This window comes from Pomacea canaliculata, linkage group LG10 (genome assembly GCF_003073045.1).
Source record: "Pomacea canaliculata isolate SZHN2017 linkage group LG10, ASM307304v1, whole genome shotgun sequence".
Lineage (NCBI taxonomy): Eukaryota > Metazoa > Mollusca > Gastropoda > Architaenioglossa > Ampullariidae > Pomacea > Pomacea canaliculata.
Genome location: NC_037599.1, coordinates 22,336,540 through 22,350,277, shown reverse-complemented (window position 1 = coordinate 22,350,277; position 13,738 = coordinate 22,336,540). Strand labels below are relative to the sequence as shown.

General features: G+C 38.6%; 1 protein-coding gene across 1 annotated transcript; it reads right to left on the bottom strand.

Annotated features, from left to right (window-relative positions):
* Positions 1-8,030: 8,030 nt before the first annotated feature.
* LOC112573562 lies at positions 8,031-11,198 on the bottom strand. Its single transcript, XM_025254042.1, is given in 4 exon segments — positions 8,031-8,816; positions 9,579-9,644; positions 9,646-9,816; positions 11,130-11,198. Coding segments are annotated over 3 exon segments (546 nt in total). The 5' UTR covers positions 9,691-9,816; positions 11,130-11,198; the 3' UTR covers positions 8,031-8,381.
* Positions 11,199-13,738: the final 2,540 nt, after the last annotated feature.

Sequence of the window (13,738 nt, the reverse complement as noted above, 5' to 3'; positions counted from 1 at the left end):
TATGCTAACTTGTTTGATGACTGGAAGGTATTATTGCCGTCTACAATATAATAATTGCTGATTGGGCCACGATGAAAACCGCGATTTTTACCATTGTAAACAGTAGAAAGGACATCGAATTCACGAGAAGGACACTGTCAACTGTCATTTTCCAGATTCAGATTGTAAGAAACAAAGTCTACATAACAACTGGAAAATAAAATAATAATTAATACTACAGTGTGAACACTATAGCGTACACGTCGCACTCAAAACTTGGGTGGAATGCATAGGCGGAATGCACGGACTACAAGCCGAATATTGATATCCTCGCTGATAGGGAAAAAACAAAGAGATAAGGAGAAAGACAAAAAAGCAATAAAAATGAAGTTTGAAAATTCAGTTGTTTTTATGTTTGTGTCATTTGCGCTGTTCAGTCTTCTCTCCTTTATATATTGTAGTTTTGTTTGTTTGTGGAGAATACATTCAGTCCTAACCCCGACAGTATGTTCAGTTGGAAACCGTTTCACGTCAGTTTTGTAAACGCCAACAGCAAGTACCCGGCTGAGAAAGACGTTTTTTAGTGCCTGTGACGGTATGTTCAGATAGAAGTCGTTTCGCCTCAGCGCTCAGACCCTACAGCAAGTACTGGTCGGGTGAGGAAGACGTTTTATTGCCAGGCTAGTCGGCGGTGCCTGTGATGTCCACCCCGCCTTTTGGCCGGGTAGCTATAGCAGTCCGCACCGCGTGAACTCCTACCTTCCCTCCCACGGGCGATACCATTCGCCTCCGTCCGGACGTAAACATCGAGCACGAAGTTCGTGGATCGACCACAGATGCACGACCACTCCTCTTGATGTTAGACATGCTTTCTCTCCTTCTTCTCGTTTCTTCATTATTTTCATGCACTTTTGCCATAAAAACAATTTTATTAAAGCTATTATAAAAAATTCTTGAAATCACTGCATCGTTCTGCTCGATGGCACTTGAGACGAGGCTAGCTTTGCCTGATGACACTTCCGCCTGGAATGGGAAATTACGCAGCGTAGCGAAACGAGGTGGAGTGAAATGGATTCAATTTTGAGAAGACTTTACTGAACACGGGATATCATCGAAAAAATGTATTGCTTACAGTGGCTTATTCCTGTTCTCCTCATGCCTAAACCGATGAACCCGGCTTTTATCTACAACCATGCTATGTTTATCATTTTGTATTTGACTGGATTCTTTCTTGTGCGTAAACCCTGCACGATTTGCAGCGTTGTGTTCCTTGCTGCTGTGTTTCTGATATGTTACAACTGTGTCGGCAACTGCATCTTATGGCATTGTACAGAAGAAGAGTGTGAAGGTGCGGACTGTGACGTCGGTTAAAATGTTCCTTTATAAGGTGCGAAACTTTCCATTGCTGACTTTGGGTGGACACTGCATGATTTTCCTGTGTAAAAACTAATTCCTTGCGTCCGAAAATGCCACTTGAGTCGCCTGGTTTGTCTTGCGTTTTCCAATCCTACATAATTGTGTGTTTACACAGTTGAAGGAGAGAAGAAAATCGAAAGTACTGTGATAGTTGAACATGGAAAACAAGTTAGAAGACCACATCCATTTCAGGTTATCGGGGAAGCGGAATGACGATGTGATCAAGACTGATAATGTGTGATTTATCAATATATGTAGATGTGCGTTTGTAGTTTGAGTGGGCACTCATGCAGTCACTCCTGTAAGCACAAAACCATGTAAAGACTTTCACTGCCAATGTTGGTTCTCCTTTGTCCTTTGAAGCCGATGACAACATTGTGAAAACTGACATCGAAATGAAATATATTGTGATACCCAGTGTTTACTATTATTTTCTTGCTATACTACCACTAGTCCAGTCACATCCATGCAGTTGTATTTTTTAAAAAAAGTATGTTTTTGTGTGCATGCTCATAAAAGTATGCATTCTTGGTTGGTTTGGAAGGGGACTGATGCAAGTGTGAATGATTGTTATGGCATTGTATTTTTATTTTGGGTGGAGAAAAAAGCACTCGTCTGTAAAGCACTCAGGTCCAATGCAATTGATGATGTATATTATAAAGAGGTATAACTTAATGGAAGGGACTTATTATGGTGACAAATATTTATATTGTACCATAGGAGCTATTGTTGCAACCACATGCTCCTCGCGGAGTAAAAATGGCTAAACTAAATTAATAGCCACTGTGGTATTTTAGAGTGAAAAATAATAAGCAGAACAAGTATTTGTCGAACCTTAAATAAAGATTAAAAACTATAGTTTTATTAAAAATAGTTTATGATATTACTGAACCAAGAACAAACTCATTTAGAAGTAAATTTAGGTTTTGAACTGTTCAATTAAAAACATGTTTTGGCACAGTACAGATATTATGATATATCTGTGTAGAATGACAGCATTGAGGAAAAGATGTAAGCTAGAATTTACTGCTTGATTTGTTTAGAGATTTGTATATTGATTTTATGTCACCCCATTTAAAGCTATGCCGTCAGGCTGCAATTTTCTGGTCATGAATGGTGTGTGCGTGCGCACGCGCGAGAACTCATGAGAAAGAGAGAGAGGAGAAAAAAAAAGAGGTGAAGGGAGAAGTGGAAGTTTTTACCTTCTATTTCAGTAGTTCTGAACACTTTGTAACACCATCAATTGCACCCCTTCCTTTGCAGCAAGGTGCCACATTTTGTACCATATGCACAAAAATTTAATTTCCTTGCAATCAGTATCTTCAGTTTTCATTTTCCTAGATATTTATCTCAACAGAACCACCACTGTCTCTACCTCGTCTTTGCAGTCCAGTTTTTTTCAGCTTCTGCAACACCATTTTTTTGATGTTACAAAAACCATTGGCACTCATATTGGCCAGATTACCAAAAGAAACTAAACTTTAAAGTTACATGGTATGTGATGTCTGGGCTGTCGGATGAACATGTTAGTGACAGTTTGAGGAATGTTTGTAAGTTGTAATATACCAATCTGTTTAAGTGTGTATATATTTGTTTATATGCTGTGTACTTAATATGTAATTTGTGTTTTAATGCACTTATCAACATGAGAGGCTGTGTTCTGCTTTGGTGATGGAAGATGGTTCTTGTGTTTCAATATTGATTTAAAAAATAATGAAAATATCATTTGACTAGTATGTTTTTAATCAAATGCTGAAAATGTGCACTCAAACAGTTGTTCTTAGATATGATGCTGACAAATTATGTACACTGGAGAAAAAACCCACTGAACTCAATACTGTTCACTTGAACAAGTATTGAAAATCACATTGTGTGGCAGCTGAGCAAGAGATCATGAACTTGAAAGACCCATATGCTTGCCCACTCCAGATTTACAAATAGCCTCTACCTTTTCAGTTTGTGTTATCTCCATAGCAAAAACTTTGAAATTTAGCATAATCAAAGTGATTTAATAGTTGAGGGCCTGATTTCTAAGATCTTAAAGACTTAAAATTACTTGACGATACAAGACTTACTTATTCTTTCGGTTCTTTTCTTTTTTATAATTTTATCCACAACTAACCATTTTAATCGGAGATTTTTATTTTGGCAACATCAGTGCAGTGCACATTAAGGAAAATGGCATTAGCTTTTATTTGGCTTAAATGTGACTGGTTTAAAATAGTTTATCACATGCAATTGTTAAAAGGTATAGTGTGAAAGGACAAGGTCTGTATGATGATTGTTTCTTATATAAGCAGCCCTGGCAGTTTTTATGCATGTTTTTTTTGGTCAAGAAAGATGGTTGCCATCTCATTCCACCATTATACAGAAAATTTGTACAATAGGGAGATATAAAATGAATAAGATGTCCACCCTCTTTGTAAATGGTTAAAGTTGCCTTCACTTTTCCAAAATTCAAAATGATTGATTAGCAGTAGATCCCTTCCTGGCTGACTTGCTGAAAAGTGCCAAAGATACCAACAGAAGTCACCAAAGTTGCCAGAGGTTGAGATAGGAACTGGGGAACTATTTCAGTAGACTGTGTACTTGTGTTGTCTTTCAAAGGATTTTATAAAAGTAATATTCATTCATTCCAGTTTCTGTATTGTCTGTAAATGTAAGATTTGTGATAACATTTGTTGCTGGAACATGGTCTCTTATTTTCAGTTATAATAGTCATATCTGTTGTGAAAAATGCAGGTGGTAAATGCTACAGAAAATCCAAGTGAAAATTATCAAATGAGTGGGCTTATTTTAAAGTAACAGTATCACACATCTGACTAAAAAAATTCCATTTACAAGATACACAGTTCTGATTTCAAGAGGCTAAGACCTAATTTTCCAAGAGATGTCAAAAGTAGACTGTATTTGCATATGCTTGATGCTCTAACATTAGTGATGTCTGTACTATGTGTGTTAGAAGTTAGGCTAATTTATGTTTTGCTTTTTCTTACCCTAAAATACCTTGTGTTCTGTTATCTTCCCAGTAACTGAGCTTGGTTTCATGTGTAACTTCTCTTAGCCTTAAATGGGTTTATGGTTGATGCATGAAGCAAAATGTCAAATTGAGATCCACTTCCTCAGTATGCATATGCTGTTAATTCATTGATCGCCAAAATTGATCCATACTTTTAGCTAAAAGAAACACAGATTTCAAGGGATGTCACTCTGTAGAGAAGTTCAATGTACCTAACGAGCAGTTCCTTCCCTTGAACGATCCTAGTGTTCTGTTTTAAAATGCCTTTAACTCCAGTGCTGAAAAGCCGCAAACGTTGCCATTCTAAAATTTAACATTTCAGGATAGTAGGAATAAAATCTGCGAAATAAAAGAGTGCTACATAGGCATTCCATTTTAAGGCATATTAGGATCGATTTTTGTTGTTACTATTTGAATGATGTCTAGTACTTATGTGAATTAGATCTATCTTAAAATAAATGGCATAAGGATAGGCGACACCTACAAGCCTCAAGTATTTCCTGTGTTTGTATTTTTTTCATACAGTTGACTTCATGTCAGAACGAACATAACAATGTAGATTTGTTGTCTATATTTATGGGTAAGTGTATGTCTAGGCTGTCTAAAATCTTTAAAGGTTAATTGGAGGGTGATGTCTTCCTTGTACCATATTCTCCTCATCTTCTTTACTGAAATGTATTTTCTTAAATTATGTTTGCTTGAAATTGATTTGATTTCCTCCTGCAGTGGCAACATAGGGCAAGTTTTATAAGGCTTCAGCACATCTGTACGCATTCAGAATCTTTGGTTGTAGATAATTTTTTTTAAAAACCCACAAACTTTAAAGCTTTGATCACTTCCTTTTGTTATTTCATATATGCACATGATTCAGTATTTTGCTGCCTCTTTCTCCCAAACTTTCCCATGTATGGGCAGTTGATTTTGGATGCTGTGTAATACATAGTCTTGTTTATTTTGCCAGAAGTATCTGCACTTGTTAATATTTTCTGCAGCATGTTTATATACTTGCCAAGGTATGAAAATTCTGCTTGTGTAGTAAATAATATCAAAGCACAAAATGATTGCTCTTTTTTGGGGGGGTGGGATCTGTTGGAGATATTCATTGCACACCTTATTATGATACATAATTTATCAGATAAAAAACATTGAAAGTGGTGCTTTTTTGAGAAAGTTAACAATGTCACTGGCCACAAATTGTATTGCTGTATGAAAAGAAAAGAGAATTTACACTGCTCAAAATATTTTGAGTTGATTGGAGTATCTCTTTGTATTTTTAAACTTTTTGTCTCATAACACACAGGTTTTTTGTTGATAAAATATGGCAGTATACTACATGTTGCCACTGAAATGTAATTTCTTTTCATTAATAGACTCTCACCAGGAGATGGAGTACATGTATATTGCAAGAATGCTCTTCTGAGTGCAGTGATCTCTGGGTGACCATCAGTCCTTGAGTAAACAAAAATGTATGAAAATTATTAGAAAATGAGAGTGGAAATTTTATTGTGATGGTAATGGATCTTTAATAGGTGAGAAACAGTGAACCCTTCTATTTACACACTTTTTCTTTCAACGTTTTTAATAGTGTAAATTATTTGTTAAAACAAAATGTTTGTCAAAGTCCTTGATTATGTTAAGCAGATGTGCTGTGCATGTGGATGCTTGGGAAGTGTGCCTGTTATCTCATTAATTACACAACATGTGCGCGCGCGCGTGGTGTGTGGTGGTGCTGCTGCTGCTGGTAATGAATGTGTTTTGAGGTGAATAATCGATTATGAACAGGTGCTTTGGATATGACTTTTATTGAGACTCCTTGTGGTCACAGCATATGCTACTTTGAAACTAGGTAGTAATGACAGCATACGACATCGGGTTCAGTTTTCCATAATATAGGAACGTTCTGGTCAAGTGCGTATTCGACTATCCTCATTGCGTAGGCCAGATTCCTAACTTCTAAAGTTCTTACAAGTCAAGGTAGTATCAGGACGGCGGATTCAAAATGACTGCAGCAATTCCCCATCGTCTCAGTTGTCAACAAACAAACTTAAACTCCTCAACTCGTGTACATCAGTGTACTATGGTGTAGATTCTGACAGGAAACAACTCACTTCCGTTGACAAAATGCAGCCAATCGCTTAACGTGCAGGAGGGGGATCCATGACGCCATATTGCATCGCGGCGAAAAACCTACGTCATCAAGGCTACATCCAATCGGAGCACGTGTTGAAAAGGTGATCGGGAAAATCGTCGCTTGAAGACCGAACACTTGAAACGGGATTAGTCTTTTTCATTTAAAAAAAAAAAAAAATTAAGACAGTCATTTGCGAGGACTTAGTTGTACTCATCCTTTCGGTGGTTTCCAGTCTGATCCAGCATCATTGGTAAACTTGTTTTTCTTGTTGTTTGTCTCTCCCCGTCAATCTCTCGGGAGGTCCGGTGGCGCAATGGTTAGTGCCTGTCATCAATACTGTGAGGACTGACTGTCCACAGTCCACATCTCATTTCTGGCTTGCTGTTTTCTTCATAAAGGTAAGCACTTGCTTACAGGACCGGCTCATTCGCCGTGATATAGCCTTTAGTTGCTAAATCGGTGTAAAATAATACCTCGAGGTCCTTTCCTTCTCTCCAACCTCTCTGTCTCTGTGTGTGTAGGCGCGCGCGCTCTTTAATTTTCTGTAAAACGATGAGGATTACCATCATGATAATGAATATTTATATATCGTTTTTCCAAGAATATGCTCCGAGTGCTGTACATAAATTATATACTAAACACAACAACCAACAGCCATGCACCGATATTCGCATATAACAGACACAACTACTCGTACACCAAGCAGACACATTATGCACGCTAACATAATCAAAAACAATAAAAGCACATTCGAAAGTTTGACACGAACGACCTGTACGGTATAAAATAACAGCTTAATAAAGCAGACCTTTGTGCGAACTGTTCCATCCGCGCCCGCGATAACCATCGGCATGTGGCGAGTGACATTAGAAATGCCATTTCCATAGTTTGGTGTACCGAGATGACGTGTTAATCATAAGCAATCATGTCAACTGCTGATAAAATGTCAACAGGAAACGCACAAACCAACTGAGTCAACATACCTCTTAAAAGAATTTGTTTTATAGGAGCCAGTGTAAACGAATAGAGACTATGTGGCGATACACGTGTATTTTCTACAACATAAAGATAATGAACATTCCTGCAACATTTCCCTGCCTTCATGTAAACATTTAAACCTGTTGTGTTTCAAGTCTTTATTTTATTTAGGCATGCATGTTTATGAGTATTTACAAGAATCCGCTCATGTATTAAATGCAAACACCGACAATTTATGCAGAAAACAAATGTTAGTAAATTTGTAACAAGACAAGTATATTTGTAGGTAAGGACATAAATCAAAATCTTAGAATAGGCGAATGAGAAATATTGCAGCGACACGACGCAAAAAAGTGACATTATGGGATTAAATGCATCCCGATACCACCTGCCCCACAGGTGCGTATATTATACTCTAATCTCAGTGCATACCGTGATGATTTTTTGTCCTTTTAAGAGAAAACATTTTTATATTTGAAGGGCAACAAAATGTGAAAGGATCACACATGGGTAAAAAGTTCACTGGCAACATGAACATAAATGATTGTGACCTGGGTTATTTTTTTTTTTAACTTTAAGGGGAATGCAGATGGACGAGGAAGGTTGAACGGTTCAAACAATCTAGAGTCTTGACCAAAGGGTGCGTTTATCATTTTGTTTGTTTTGTCAAGACAACCTTGCTAGAGTTTCGCAACAAAAACACTGAATTAGAAAAGTTTCTTCATGCTTCCTATTACAAACAGGGATTTTTGGGTTTTGTTTTGGGTTTCATCTACTGTTGTTGTTTTTGTTTCTTTGTTTCTTTGTTTGCTTGTTTTTAGAACACGGCGAGACGCTGAAACTCGGCGGGTTTTTCTACTAACAGAATTTTGAGTTATTTTTCGTCAGTTTTCCAATGAAATTAAAACCTGTTCTTTGACTGACAGACGGGTACGGCGCAACGTCGGCAGAATCTGGCAATAACTGTTCTTGACTGTTTGTCCATTGATGGGAAGGCTGCTGCTGCTGCTGTTGCTGTGGCGCCATCTGCGCTTGTGAACGTTCCAGCAAATTCTTCTGCAACTCGAAAAGAAAGGAACCGTGACTCCCCGCGTCGCCCATGACTAATATCAGCGCTTCCTCCGTGCGTCGTGCCACCATCACTCGACCTTTGTTACTCCTCGCAGTGCCAACCACAGCATCACTGGTGCCTTGGAAGCAGCGGAAGTCCGCGCCGTCGATGTGCACGGAAGCAAGACTGGGGAAGTGATCCTCCAGGCAGCGGAGCAATGCCTTACCGTCAGCCTCTGTTACCTGAAAGTAGTATCAGTGATTATCACCATTTGAACATTTTTAGATGATGGGTCAACATTTACCTTTGTTTCAATTTATTAGTTACCGGGGAGCTACACCAAAATATTACCATAGATTCAAAATCCACAATAAGTGTTTTTTTTTTTTTTTAAAGGAAAATGGATTTCTAACTTCCTAGGAAATAAACCTTGGAGCAGTGAGAACTGACCGTAGGTATGAAAACTTCAAGGCAAAGCTAATACAAAGGCTGTAGTTACGAAGCAGTGGCTAGGTTAATGGAGTGAGAATAAGTCGTCTCCATCGTTATCGTGTCTTGTGTTTGGCCCTTACCTATAGCCTCACAGGGTTTACACTGGGCTGTAGGTATTGAGCGAAGGTAAAACAAACACCGGGGAACTGATGTAACTAATTTATAACTAAGGCCACATCAGGGACAATCAATTTTGACTATTTTTTTTTTTAATCATCAAGGCATAAAAAAACACAACCAACGTGTTAAGCGATCAGATGTGTTTCGTTTACATTTTAAAACAACAGAATAGGAAAGCATACGTCCTTATCTCTCGGGGTTTTTTTTTTTCCTTGGTGAGCATAACAAAAGGAAGGGAAACAATATCAATGCATATGGACGGGTGCGAGCGCTCAAGTAAACTTGAAGCGTATGTTACACACTTGAAGGGGTAGTGTGGGGTGTATGCGATTGTAAGCTCCTCCTAGTTGCACGACGATGTCAAACAAGACCCGTCACAGGTGTCGACCAACCTGAAGGTCCTGTGTGGTGGCGATGGGCTGCCCCGCAAGTTAAACACAGCCGCGCTTGTCTATCTTGTGTTGTAGTCTGAAGCAGGTGACTTAAAAACTCCAGCCATGTCATTTTTACTCGTTGTCTGCTGCGCTCTTGTCACGTCGCTCCAGGGAGGGTTTAGTCACCTCAGGGAGTCTCCAAAGAAACGTTGTTTCAGCAAGTTTGTTGTTGTTTGTTGTTAAGCCGGTTTGCTCCCTGTACATGTGTTTCAGAATCTTTTATTCTCAGAGGTTTGAACAGCAAGTCTTCAATAGTTTGTACAGCAACAACAAGTCTGAAAGGACACGAGAAACCTGCGTCAATGTGAAATTTTGTTTTTCTGGCGTCATTGAGTTATTATGACGTCATTAATGGTGTCAAAGTTACGTCAATTTTTAACACGCGCGCACACACACAGACATATTGACACATACACTTACACACAGAACTACCCATTTACAGACATACACATATATATATATAGACATATAAATATGTATACAGACATATTGAAACACACACACATATATATACACACACAGACCTACCCACATACCGACATACACACAATATATATATACAACACACGAGCATATTGCTACACTTATACACACAGACCTACCCATATACAGGCATACACACACATATATATATATAGACATATAAATACATACAGAAATTGACACACATATCTATATACACAGAGCTACTCATATACAGACACACACACATATATATATATAGACATATAAACACATACAGAGATTGACACACATATCTATATACACAGAGCTACTCATATCGACCCCATTATATATATATGAAGACATATAACACAGCAAATTGGCCAATACCATACGATATTCTAGAGCTACTCATATACAGAAACAATATATATAGACGATAATAAAACCTACAAATTGACAACATATCTATAATGACGAGCTCTCATCTCGACATACACACTCACACCAACACACAGCTATATATATAGACATATAAACACATACACATACAGACATATTGACACACATATATATATATACAGACCTACCCAAATACAGACATACACACATATGTATAGATAAATAAAGATAGTCATATTGACACATACACTTACACACAGACCTACCCATATACATGCACACACATATATAGATAAAGACATATAAACACGTACACAGACGTACAACTACAGACACATACACATAGGCACACACATACCTATTAAAAAACAACAATTAACCACACACACAGAAAATCAGCAGAGCATGTACAGAACACAGACGTTTCTCAGCGGGTTTTTCAAGCTTCTTACGTGCTTCATATTCAAAGTGTGTAACTTCGTGGGGTGTGTAGGAAACCTTGAACTAATGTTCTTTCATTTAAAATGCTGATGATTTGAGGTCACGTTTAACAATAATAATAAAAATCTACGTAGAAACTGTGCAACAAGTGGACTACGGAACAGTCTCTATGAGTGGATTACACATCTGAGTTAATTAAGTTCTGGATGCTTAATTACTCACCGAGCGTCCTGTTAACCCGTGTGGGCCTACAGGCATCTTTATAACAGTCGTCACTGTGTCACTTGGAGCCAGATAACACAGGTGGCTGCTTACTAGCGAGGCTCTCCAATGCGGTGTCAGCCGAGATGAACGAACACCTCGTCGCGCTCCAGTTCAGACTGACACCCCGCAATGTGTGCGCACACACACCCCCTACACTGAACAGCGCGAACAACAGCAACACCAGCTCAGACCCACGACTGTAGGCGAAGCGGTTCCATCAGGCGTAAAAGCTGAAGGTACTAGAAATGCTCGGCTAAACTTTTTGGGCCAGACACTTGTTTACTTCGAAACCACGGCTGATTTGCAGTTCACGCTGACCTCCCGTTCGAGCAAACTCACCAGCTCTCACCACAGCAAATCTGTCCGTGTTCTTTTACAGATACAGGTCATACCTTGTGCTAATATATGCAGGCTGTGTTCAGGCCCTGGAGACCTAAAAGGAAGGAGTGATATGGAGGTGTGTGTGTGGTGGTGGTGAAGTTGTACCTTTTGTCGGAAATACCTGGCAGCAGGTAAAACAGAGAGAGAGAGCAATGAGCTATGCACGGTGGCAGTTTTGGTGAGTCAACAAGCGGGGTGCTCTGACGTCACAATTGGCGGTTAGAGTGTGTGTGTGAAGAAAATTGGAGAGAATTCAAATAGCGAGAAGGTGTCGCTCGGCTTTACTGTTCCCACCGTGTTAGAAAACTTTTATATGGATAACTATATAAATAGCTTAACTGTTGTGAAGCACTAATTAATCTGTAACCAATGGAGATACTATAGCTGGCTCTGGGTAAAGCGGGCTCATAAAGTGATACTCTCAGTCACAAAGTGTACATGGACCTTTACGTACCTGGGTACATGGAGGATATGAGGGTACGTTTGTAGTTGGAGGCTGTTCCGGCTTATGTACAGTCCTTGCCGACAGCCTGGCTGAGGCACAAACAGCGCACACCTCCTCCGCAAACAGACGTTTACTGACTGTTCTGAATAGTTCGTTCATAAAGGTGGAGTCATAGGCCTGACGAGAGGGATGGGGCAGGAGGGCAGATTATCCGGGCCCGTGGCTGTGATGGTGGTCCAGCCTTGGTCAGTGGATTTTTTTCCTTCTTTTTTTTCCCCTTGTAAGTAAACGTCGACGGAATATTCTTCACACTGGGGATTTTTTTTTCTATGGTATACTACAAGTGTGATCCTTTACCGTCATTTTTCCTCCTTTACTAACAACTAACCACACAAGATCTAGCATATTAATTGTTTCTGAGTAAATTTTGAGAAAAATTGTGGTTATTTCTGTTAAGTCAGGTCACACCTGCTGAAATGTACGTTTATTGGATTTAATGTTGGTTAATGGGGGAGTGGATAGGAGAAGGAGGAGGAGGAGGAGGAGGAGGTAAGCATCACATGACAAATGTCTGATTTTCCCCTTTTGTTTACCCAGTGCTGTTAAACAGTTTAATTTCATTAGTCTCACAGCTTAATAAAAATGACAGCTGAATTAATCTTTCTGATACTTTGGTTTTGACCCTGGAACGCATTTTACCTTTTTTTAAAAAAAAACTTTTTCTCATCATTTTGATTAAACATATATTGTATATAGTCAATATATCGTACTTTGAAAATACCTATGACATTTAAAAGAACATTCATTGTTTCTTCAAGCTCTTTCTTTAGTTTTGGGGTTTTTTAAAAACCAAACTGGTAGCTTAAAAAAAAAAAAAAAAAAATGCCGACAACAAATATCGGCAACAGCTACTGTAACGATTGCGTTACAATCTCCTGTGAAACAGTACTTCTCAATAATTCATTCATACAGTCAAACTGGACGCGCTCTATTATCCTCATCAAGACTTGAGTTCGCAAGCCCGAACTTTAAGAATGCACACCAGTTGTAGTCACATGATCATTCAATAATAGAAGATAAGTTCTGCGCATTGACATTTTGAATAATAAAGAGTCTGAAAGCGAAAATCAATCTTAATGGCGACGAAGCTAGAAACTGAGACGGCCATCGTCTGCAGCAGTTTTTTGTTTTTTAAAGTCAACATTTTCATTTGCTCTGTTTACTCTGAAAACTCACGAGTTTGGGCATTTGATACAAATATAGTTGAAAGACGTTTGTTAAAAATGTTTCAACATATTTGTTTTCATATTAAGCACAGACCGTGGTTGAGATACTGCACACAGCAATGAGTTGATATCAAAACCGGAAGAGGTCAGACTGACACTTGGGGTAAAGTTCATATGCACGTGCGTTTGCCATCTTTAATGGGTTCCTCTGTTACAATACTTTCACGTTTTTCAGAAACTGTCCACGCTGCATTTTCCTTTTTTTTTTTTTTTTTGGGGGTAGGGGGAGAGTCTCTTGAAATGCTTGCTTTGAGTTCAAAATCTGTTCTTGTTCGATACTGGTTTATACGACATTGAATAGTTAGATGGTTGCGTACATGGCTTCAGTAAGTTCTGTTACAGAACGCACATCATATCTCTCTAGCAGTTTTACATAGTATTGTGAAAACAGTTACACAGTTACGTAAACAGTTCCTTTTGGTCTAAATATGTCTTTATATTTTGCTTGTTTGTTG